The 11,221-nt window shown below is 46.2% G+C and overlaps 1 protein-coding gene across 1 annotated transcript in view; it reads right to left on the bottom strand.

Moving 5' to 3' along the window:
- Positions 1-1,543: 1,543 nt before the first annotated feature.
- MERTK (MER proto-oncogene, tyrosine kinase) overlaps positions 1,544-11,221 on the bottom strand; it is a 104,914-nt gene continuing 95,236 nt past the window's right edge. The window contains exons 16-19 of the mRNA XM_012656782.1: positions 10,813-10,922; positions 9,128-9,287; positions 8,311-8,447; positions 1,544-2,308 (exon numbers count right to left, since the gene is read on the bottom strand). Coding sequence (XP_012512236.1) covers positions 1,795-2,308; positions 8,311-8,447; positions 9,128-9,287; positions 10,813-10,922 — 921 coding nt within the window. The 3' untranslated portion in view covers positions 1,544-1,794. The remainder of the gene's footprint in view (positions 2,309-8,310; positions 8,448-9,127; positions 9,288-10,812; positions 10,923-11,221) is intronic.

Raw genomic sequence — 11,221 nt, 5'->3', positions numbered from 1 at the left:
GCCTCCCAGAGTGCTAGGATTACAGGCGTGAGTCACCGCGCCCGGCCGAATTCCTCAAATTCTTGAAAGTCAGCATCCATAAGAAACTTTACTCAAGTAGGTGATAATTTTTTCATTGATTTTTTAATGACTATTCAAAAATTTTCAACAGTATAAATAAATTATCTTTGTAGTATCTATAGCCTTTTTTTCTTTCATTAATAAGATGTAATGCTGGCATTTCATGTAACAATGCGATTCTTTTCAAACCCTCAGAATTTTTTCATCTGAAACATTTCACAATAACAGAGGAGCCGGTTCACCCTGGAGATCGGGTGACTGGGTTGGCAGCTGTGACCAGGACTCCTGGATCCTGTGTAGACACTACTGGATCCTGTGTAGACACTGATCCTTGAAGGCTGCAAGAGGCCTGGGTGAGGCTGCTCAGCAGTGGGGAGTTGACCGGCCTGCGGATGCCAGTGGCCAGCTGCCCCAACGACTGAGGCATCAATAATTCAACTGACTACATCAGTCTCCTGCCCTTACTAGCAGAATCAGTTAGCCTCTTCCTGCCTCACTTTGCCCATGTGTGAAGTGGAGATAATAGGAGTACCTACCTGGAAGAGTTGTTATGAGGATTAAATAGGTACTGTGCCTGGAGCATAGTAAGTGTTAAATGTTTATTAAATAAAATAAAAATGTCGAGAGGTTCTGGAGTAGACCCTTAAATCACATGCTTAGAGCCAGCCAGAATCAGACATTCTAAATTCTGGTTGCCCTACTCTCTAGATGTGGGCCATAAGCAGGTTATTCAATCTCTCAAAGCCTCAGCTTTCTTGCCCACACGTGATGATGGCGCTGGCACCCACGGTGTTAATATAATGGCATACAGATTAAATAGGACCATTCACGTAAAGTTCTTGGAACATAATAAGTGCTCAACAAACGACGGCTATTATGAAGTGGCAGAGCCCAGACGTGCACGCAGGTGTGCTGAGCCCCAGAGCCCATGGCCTGCCCCCCGCCCACGCTTGCCGCCTGTGAGTCAAGCCTCCCAACAGAGAAGGGCGGCCACACTCTCCTTTACAGTTTGTTTTAAATATTCCTACTTGATTTGTATTTTTCAGTCCTTTAAGATTTTCTGTTCCCATCTGTGGACTCCTGGAGTGGTTTTTCCGTATCTCTAAAAAACAATGCCAAGAAAGATCAGAGCAATTGCACTGAGGACCTGGTGCTAAGAGAATTCCTGTGCAAAGGCACTGAGGCTGCCAGCAACCACTGTCTTTCCAAGTCTCAAGTAAGTTCAACATGTTCTTCATTCATATTTTATTAGGAAGTCATATCAGAAAATTAATCAGTTTTAAAATTTTAAATATTAAATGAATCATTCTTATCGAATACATGAAGACCAGGAGCCAAGTCAAATATGGCATTTCATTGTACAAATATTTTACATTTAACAGTCATGGAAAGGAAAAGAACCTTAGAAAACTTTGACTCTGTCTGTACAAATGTTAATATCAAAGAACGGCTGAAGCTTAAATTTTAAGATCTGCAAGATCAGTGAAATAAGTCATCTTTTATTAAAATATAATATCCTTGTCTCTTTCCACCATATACATATATGTTTTTTCTCTTTAAATAAATATATATTATGTATTTTTAATGACGACTTACTCAACAACATTCATCTGGTGCTTTGGGGCCATGGAGGTTACTTGGTAAGGAAAACAAATACCAAAAACGTCAGGTCTAATTGGGTTCTCCTAAACAGAAGAATGGATTTGATTTTGAAATGTCTCCTCCCAGCTCTCCTCACATCAGGACTTCTGAGCCTTCTGAGGAGTCGTCAGCAAACAAAAGTTCATCTGACAGTGGACTCCCCAAGGGCAGGGTGCTAGAGAGGGACCAGGAGACCCCATTCCTTACAAGTCTGTCCTCCGGGAAAACACTGTTCTTTTCACCTGTGACTGCAGCAGCGGTGGCAGAAGCCAGATCTTCCCACTCCTCACTGCCCCCATTCAGGATGTACCTTCCTTCGTGAGGTCTGTTCTCGTGAACTTCTGCTGTGACCACGCTGATGGCAGCACTGGGCGTGCAGGAGGTGATTATAGAGTCAGGGTCAATGTTCATGTCCAGCGGAGGGAGCACAGAGCCCTCGGCCAGGCCCTCAGAGCTCTCCAGCAACGGCGTGTTGATGTAAATGATATCTGCTTTGTCCTGAACATCAGGCAAACTTTCCAAGAGCTTTTCTAGCTGCAGCCTCAACACTGAAAAGGTAGGTCGGTCCAAGGGATCAGCTCTCCAGCAAGAGTACATTATTTCATACCTAAAAGTGCAAAAGAAGTGAATTATCTCCTGGCACAGCACACGGATCCCTTAGTACAAATCCACCCGTTTTCATCTAATCTTTAACTTTTATCACATTTTAATCATTTTTTCTACTTTTTATGGAAATCATTGACATTTCTTTTTGGGTGGCTTAATATTTATAAAACTTTTGTAAATGTTCCATGGGTATTTGACAAGAAAGTGATTCTATTTGCTGGAGTAGAGGACCTATTTGGCAATTATATCTAACTTTGCAGATAAGGAATATTTATGGTCTTTTTCTTTATACAGTGGTTGGCAAATTATGGCCCACAGGCCATATCTGGCTCACTGTCTGCTTTGTAAATTTTACCAGAACAGAGCTTTGCCTGTTTGTTTACGTGTTATCTGTGTCTGCTTTTGCTACAGTGGCAGAGTTGAGCAGGCGCTTCGAAGGCTTGCAAAGCCAGAAATATTTACTACTTGGCACTTCACAGAGAAAGTGCTTCACTTCAGCTTACCAGGAGAGCTGAAATAGGCAGGGCCCTGGGGCTGGGGCTAAGTAGGGCAGGAGCAGGGGTGAGGGGCAGTGTGTGGTGAGTATCACTCCATCCAGTCTTCTCAACAGCCCTGTCGCTGTCACTTTGTAATGATGGTGAGAGTGGGCTCAGGGATGTTACAGAGGTGCCATGGCCATGTGGGCAGTAGGGAAATCAGATTCAGACTGGACAACTCTACATCCAAGTGCGCCTCGTGACCCCATCTGAGGTGTTCTATAGGTGAAGATTCTCTCTTCTGAATGGTTTCTCCATCCCCAGTGTCCAATGTAATTAAGAATCATGACAGAGTGACATTTAAAGGAGCATGATAAAATATATGACGCTCAGGAATCACTAGGCTGGGACAAAGAGTAAGTTATACCATTGCTTCGCTTTTTTAAAAAAGATGTTCTGGCTGGGCGCGGTGGCTCATGCCTGTAATCCTACCACTCTGGGAGGCCGAGGTGGGCGGATTGTTTGAGCTCTGGAGTTCGAGACCAGCCTGAGCAAGAGCGAGACCCCGTCTCTACTAAAAATAGAAAGAAAATTGGCCAAACAACTAAAAATAGAAAAAATTAGCTGGGCGTGGTGGCGCATGCCTGTAGTCCTAGCTACCTAGGAGGCTGAGGCAGGAGGATGGCTTGAGCCCAGGAGTTTGAGGTTGCTGTGAGCTAGGCTGATGCCACGGCACTCTAACCCAGGCAAGAGAGTGAGACTCTCAAAAAAAAAAAAAAATTTTCTATGTATGATTGCTAGACTTGACCTTTTAGGGTCGGGCATATTAATTGGCTTTCAGAGATATATATTTTATAAGATAGGGTCTTGCTATTTTGCCCAGGCTGGTCTTGAACTCCTGGGCCTAAGCAATCCTTCCACCTCAGCCTCTTGAGTAGCTGGGATTACAGGCGTGTGCCACCATGCCTGGCAAGGATTTTGTTTTGATCTTTTCCTGTTTGGAGAAATTGATATTCATGTCACTGGATAAGAAAACACCCAAACTTAAATCATCTGGCACATGCAGTAAATTACTGGTATCCTATGAACAGAAATATGCAATTTCCATATTTACATTTAGTTATATCCTATAGATCCTTTGGCTAATTCTACTAATGTAGTATTTCACAAACACACAGATCTCACTCATGTAGACGTATAATAATGTCTTTTCACTTGTCTACTTTTCCAGCCTTTACCCACACTCGCACGTGCATGAGGAAGGTGGAGACTCCCAAAGCGCCACGTATATAAAGACCCTTTACACAGGGCACGGCACGTTTCCGTCTCGCAATCCTGATTCTCATCCCAGGCGTAGGAGTTCTTTCTAGTTTCCCTGTCTTACCTTCATTAGATGGTCACTTCGACTTGGCAAACAATTTTTGTTTCTATTTTTGAGGCTTTCACGGCACAAATCAATTTGCATGACTCCCTGTTTTCCACAGAGCCTTGATTGTTTGCACTCTGAGATGAGCTTTGAGACATTCTTTCCTTAGCGACACAATCTTCTTTTGGTTACTTCCTCAAGGGGCTGTGCTATTTAATTTACTTTCATTTATTCCATGTCTTAGGAGAAAGCGTTTAAGTAATCTATCTTGTTTTTCAACTAGAATAGTAGCAACATCACTTTGAAACTTCTTTTTTATAGTCAACACTTTATGAAATATAAAAAACATAAATATGACTTTTAGAGCATGGTGAGCAAGTGTGCTGTCTAACCTACTCCCACAGAAGGGCAATTTCGCAGTAGTGGACCAAGAGGATTAGCAAGAAGCACCTGGTAAATAATATTAATAGAAGGGCTGTGATGTTTAGTGATTGAAATTTTATGGATGGAAAGAAAAATCAGTTTGGTAATTGCCTTTGTAAATGGTCATTTTTGTTTTTCTGTTGAGATTTTATAAAAGATATAATTATATAGGCTGCCAAGAGCTGGGAATACGGGAGAATGGCGGGTAGTTTAATAGGGAGAGAGTTTCAGTTTTGTAAGATGAAAGAGTTCTGGAGATGGTGGTGATGATCATACAACAATGTGAATGTACTTAACACAACTGAACTATACAAAAGTAGTTAAGATGGTGCATTTATGTTATGTATACTTTACTAGAATTTTAAAAAATGCAATCATATAAATTTACAAAATTTATAAATGTGTGACTTAACCCATAGTTTTCAAGCACATCCTTTGTTCCTGGCTCTGAGGACGGCTGAGTTCAGTGCTGCCAGTCTGCTCAGGGAAATGGCGCCCGTTTCCCGTTAGCCGTGCGCGTGTCTCCACCATCTTAGCCAGCGTCTACCCCAGCTCTGCCACTTAGCCCCTGTGACTCCTACCTTGCTCCTTCTCTGGGCCTGGGATGCCTCCGGTGGAAGTGGAGGAGGCAGTCAATGAGTGGAGGAGGGTCTTTGAGAGGGGAAGGCAGGTGCGAGCTGGGTCCTGGGGCACACGAGAGGTGGGAAAGAGGCAGGGCCGCGCTGCACCTGTCAACACGCCAGGCCCTGGAGGCCGAGATGAGCGAGAGCTCAAGGTCAGTGTTGGGTGGTCAGGAATAAGAACGAGGGCAGTGCTGTGACAGGGGGCAGGTGAGCCCCAGAGAGGAGCCCCTGAATCTGAGTGGGCACAGCTTTAAGGCCACTGACGCACCGAGAACGTTACCAGCGAGTGCAGCTGTGGGTAGACCGCTGTGCCCGACCATTTACTCCTCGCTGCTGCCCCATGAAGGAAGGAACAGCTCTGCTCTGGACAGGGCAGCTGAGGCCTGGAGAGGAGCGGGGTTGCCTGAGGTCACGCCAGCAGTCAACGGCAGTACTCAGTGCATCTGACACAGGGCTCCTGGTCTCATCCGCGACCCCTTCCTCCTTGGCTAAAATAACAACCCCTGACCTTTCCTCAAGTTTACTGTTTGAGCCATTGTGCTAAACACTTTATAGACATCAGCTTGCTCAATCAGCACAGCCACCCATTACACAGGTACCATTAAACCTGTTTTACAGATGAGGAACCTGAGAGGGTGATGCTTGGCCCCTGGTTGAGGGTAAAGCTGCAACGCAAATCCAGGGCTGTCTGGCCCCACAGACCAGGTTCGTAACCACTGAGCAGCCCTGCCTGACATGGGTCAGATCCAGATGAATTTGGGTTTCACCCCATGGGCAATGAAAAACCACTGAAAGATCAGCTTCAGAAGCCTTCCATGATGGGGTTATCATTCTAGAAAGGTCACTCTGGTCACCACCAAAAGGATGTATTAGGAGCCTGGCGTGATGGGCGCAGTGGGGAACTGTCCCATGGACACTGATAGGGGCAGCACAGAAAGTGGCCTCTGGGGTGGTGAGGAGAGGGGCCCGCAGCCTGGTCATTCAGGGGCTGATGCTGTGAGGAGAGGTGACCCTCAGACGGGCAGGGTGGGAGGGCACAAAGGGCGCCCTGTGATTCACATCGTTGTGCCTCAGAGCTGACTTTTCAAAAACCAAGAGGCAACCAAACACAGGAGTTAACTCATCTCAACTGTGTTTAGACAGAAGCAGCTAAGAAGGATTCATTTCATTTTTAAAAGGAAACGTCTCAGAAATGGAAACACAGAGGCCTCTTTGGGGGATGCTGTTGTCTGCCAGCATCTAGATGCGAGAGGAGACAGGGAAGGAAGCCTGGCTCGCAAGGGCCTTGAGGCCAGAGCGGGGGCCACAGCTGCCTCTGCACGCCGGTGCTTGGAGCCCACAGGAGGTGGGGGTTAGGGGTCTGCCCGCGACTTCCCCAGCCACGTGGCGCATGCTGACTCTGCCGCTCCGTCTCCTAAGAAGTCTCCCAGAAAACCGACTCAGCATTCTCTCATTTTGGCTCTAAAACCACAATGTGACAAAGCTTCGACCTCGTTAAGATCCCCGATAATCACTGCAAATATGAACTTTTTTTAGTGCACAGGGAAAGCTAAGAAACTGCAACGAACTCTTTCCAGTCAATATTATTTGATTGAAATGTTTCCTCATTTTCAGAAACAAGCATTTCATTAACATGGCCCTTTTTAAAACTACCGTGAAACCCTAGAACTAATTTAATTACCATTCCATGATGTTTTAAAATGATTTACAGCGTTTGTTTGTGTTCTTAATGTTATTCAGCTACAGCCACAATAACCACCACCACCACCGCCAAGCAGGGTGACGCTCTGATTAAAACAGTTCCCTTCTGTTTTGCTTTGAAGGCACTTGGGAGGCCTGTGGGCAAACGGACCCAGGCTCTCTCTCCCATGTGAGGCAGCAGGACCAGAGTGTGTGCATGTGTAGGCACGTGTTTGTGTGGGTGTGGATGTGGGTGTAGGGGGGCTGCCCGCCGTGCTCACCCGCGCCGGCGCCCGGGCATGGCACTCCATGACAGCCAGCACAGGCCCACAGCGCTGAAATGTTCTTGCTAACTGCAGTGAGAATGCCCTCTCCAAGCCCACAAGCCTTACACACAATGGTGAACGGTGAGAGGAGACTGACCATCAGGAAAGTTCAAATCACCAAGCTGCAGGCAGCACCATAAGAAATTATTTTAAAAAGGTCAGCAAGGTGCCTGGGGGAGATCGGTTCACAGTGATGCCATTAATAATTGGCATCCTTATGTGAGCATTTACTCCGTGTGCCTCCTACAGGCTGAGCCTTCTGGGCAGATACCCTCACTGTATCTCCCTGGGGGATGTATGGTGAGACATTTTTTGTGGCTGATAACATGAGGCACAGAGAGGGCAAGTCAACTGCGATGGCCACAACATACATGGCTGGTTAGGAGGCAGAGCCTGGCCTGCCCCACTCCAAGGCCCATGCTGCCTGGAGGACAGAGGGGCCTGTTGGGAAGGGATGTGCTCTGTGGTCCTGCGTGCGTTTAGCTGGGGGTTTCACTCCTGGCTGAGCACACCAACTCCCAGAGAGCATTTTAAAATGCACATTTCTGGGCACACTTTGTACCAAAAGCATCACTACCTCCAGGCACAGAGCCAAGGAATCACATTGTTAGAACATCCTCCAAGCAATTCTGATGACCAGCCTGATCTCAAAGTGACTGGCTTAGATTTCTAAATTTCCTGATGAAGGATATTACTGTGAGTGGTGTGTTTGAAATGCTATGTATTATAGAAAGAGAAGGATAACTGGTCTGAAAGAGGGAGGGGAGTCATTCCAGTATCTCATGCACCATAAAGCAAACCTGTTTATCTGTGGATGTATTTCCTAGAGGTATGAAAGGAATTTTAGGACACGTGCCATCACCTTGACTTGACAGTGCCTGTCCTTCACAGCTGAGGCTCACTTGGTGGGCTCACTGGAGATGCCACATGTCATCTCCCACACCAGGAATGGCTCCTGGCCAGGAGTGTCAGCAGGTGCCACCCCCTGCGCATGCCCACCTGGCTAACAGCACCCTCCCACACACACACACATAGGTGCATTTCCCCAGGTGTCTGCAGAGCCCTGGCTGCCCCATGCAGAGCCCAGGGACATGGAGAAGCTCACTCACAGCTCATCCAGGCAGTCCTCGGGCTGCTTCAGCCTGTGGCCGTGGAGAAGATAGTCATACATCTCATGGTTCTGCACCCCGGGATAGGGAGTCATTCCCCGCGTGGCGATTTCCCACATGGTCACGCCAAATGCCCACTGAGAACAAGGCAACAACAAATTAGGATGCAAGTCTTTCCACAAAGGCTGAATGGACTTTTTCATTGGGAAAGGTCATTTCCTTAAAGCCCCGATGATTGTACACAAAGCCGGCAATTATGTATGAGACGTGCTGCTCTCCCAACACGGCAATAGTGTGGGTTGGAGTGTCACTGTTCCCCAATTTTATGAAAGTTGTTCTGGGAAATTTGGCAAAGGCAGATATAGCTTCGTCACACACCAGGCCTCTGCTTAAGGCTCTGCTCCACCATGACTGTGAGGTGTTCCCTTCTCCTGCTCTTGGGTCAAGGGTGTAATTCCACAGTGCCTTTCATATAGCATCTCGGTTCCAAAGAGCCACTGGATGAACTCATCTAATTTAATGACTAGGAAATACCTTAGTTGTGGGCAATGAGTCATCCTTTGATTGCAAAGAAAAATAGGAATAAATGAAGGGCCTGTGCAAAGTACAGCTCTTCTGAATGTTAGGATGCTTCACCAGAATCTACCATTCCACCTACATTAAAGTATCTAGCAAGACATAAAAGAGGATGCTGAGCATGCTCCCAATCCTCAGTTTATCAAAGAATAAAATGTCTTGCAATACCAGCGTAAGTCACTGCTTTCAGTGTGTCCTCATCTTTGCAACGTGGGGCCCTGAATCAAAGCCGTGTACATACCACGTCACTTTTACTTGTGTAGACTCGGTCTGCAAGACTCTCGATGGCAATCCATTTCACAGGCATCTTAGCGATGCGGCCTTGGCGGTAGTAATCGCCACTGTAAATCTTCTTAGAGAGGCCAAAGTCCGCAACACAGACGGCCATGTCATCTCGCAACCTGCAGAGGGCAAGTTCATGTCATCAGCAACCTCAGAGGCAAAGCTTTAAATCACATGCAGCTGAAAACATTTATGGAAAGTGACCAAAGGAAGATAGAGACCCTATCGGCTTGGGAGGGTCCTGCTTTGGCACCAATGGCCGGGCAAGTGTGGGGGAGCCAGAAGAGCTATAGTGCTGCGGCACTCTGGTCTGTGCGGGGATCTGCACCAGCAAGTGCTCCTGTGCACAGAGGATGGAGACTCCCAGAGGGAACAGAGATGTGGAGTCGAAGGAGCAGCAGCTGAAAACCAGGCCCTCTGCGGGACTGATCTAGTGCCCCAGGAGCCTCCTGCCTAAGTTCTGGAAGCAGCACCTGTCTTATGGACTAAGCAAGGCTCCCGAGAGTGTGGGGGAGGAGGGGAAGTATTGCTGTAAGAGGGAGACACTGGACTACTTGCCAAGATGACCAGGTGGGTGCTTGAGGAATTAATTGGGAAATTAAAGAGATATAATTGCATTTATAACTTGTTATTAAAACAGCTCCTAGACAAGAAGGAGGAGGAGGAAGAGGAAAAAGAGAAAGAGAAGGAAGAGATATAGAGTGGTCTGGGGTAGGTGACTAACTTGTCTCTGTTTGCCTGACACTGACTTTCAAAACTGGAAGTCTCATGTCCTGGGAATCCCCTCAGTCCAGGGAAAACCAGAAAGCTGTTCACCCTACCTGGTGGGAAAAACATAAAGGAAACAGAAATTTTTCTACCTCCATGGTAGAAAAATTATTTAAATAAAAACAATAACAAAATCCAAACCCCCTTTGGGGTTTCTAAAAATGAGGTTTGTGAAATGGGTAGGAGCTGGAGGGCAGGATTGGTTGGGAGGCCTGAGGGTGGAGGCCCTATTGTCACAGCTCTGGCCTAGAAAAGCAAACGACAGCAACATATTTAAGGACCACTCCCTCTTCTTGCAACAGCAAACTCAAAATCAAGAAATAGTTACTAGTTAATAGTTTTTGAAGATTTACAGCAGATAATGGCTCTGTTGAAGCAGGCTGAAGAAATGGGGAGAACTTAAGTCCAAAGTTCAGACAACAAGCCATTGTCTGCTGTGAAAAGAAAGCTTCCATGAATTCAAAGCACAGAACTCCTTCACAAGGAAGCGTTAGGAAAACTTAGGGCCAAAACCTTTGCAATTTTTATTACTGTCTTCACGATTAGCTGACTTACACGTAACTCTGGGTCCAAAGCTAGCTGCTGGCAGTGAGGAAGGATCAAAGGTCACACCTAGCAGTCCTACTTGAGTGAGGGAGTGAAAATAAAAAAGTAGGCACAGGAGAAAGCTTTGGAGGCCAATCAGAGTCTTAGAGGCAAAGGTATTTAAATCCCAAGCAAACACCCAGTCATAATCCCATTTTCATAGCAAGCCATACTGTCCCATCCCAAACTTAGCTTCCTTCCATATCTCAACAGCAACAGGCCATCCCCCACCCTGGCAAACATCAAATACCATGAGGTCCAACCCCTTCCATGATGGCCCAGGACTCTTACATGCAGTTACGAGCAGCTAAATCTCGATGAAGAAAATTCCTGTTGCTGAGATACTCCATTCCCAGGGCAATGTCCACCATGAACTTCAATAGTGTCTGCAGAGGAATATGCTAGGGGGAAGAGGAAACAAGAAGAAAGACTATCTCTTAAAAAGGAAAACTTGGCAAGCTATTTCCATCTGGGGGGGTAAGTGGTGTTTTTATTAAGGTGGGTGGTGAAACAAGGAAACAAAATCTTTCACTTCCATATCACTAATATCACAAATAAGGTTTTCAAAAAGGAATGAAAAAAAAAACTCTAAAACTTCTTGGCAAGTATCACATTCTCTTCTCCCCATCTTTACACATATTTACAGTGAATAACATTCTGTTTCTTTGCACAAGATATGAGATCAAGGCCGGGCGTGGTG

This window comes from Propithecus coquereli, unplaced genomic scaffold (assembly GCF_000956105.1).
Source record: "Propithecus coquereli isolate 6110/MARCELLA unplaced genomic scaffold, Pcoq_1.0 Scaffold519, whole genome shotgun sequence".
Classification (NCBI taxonomy): domain Eukaryota; kingdom Metazoa; phylum Chordata; class Mammalia; order Primates; family Indriidae; genus Propithecus; species Propithecus coquereli.
The sequence above is the reverse complement of the archived record's forward strand: the minus strand, read 5'-3'. Positions and strand labels throughout refer to the sequence as shown.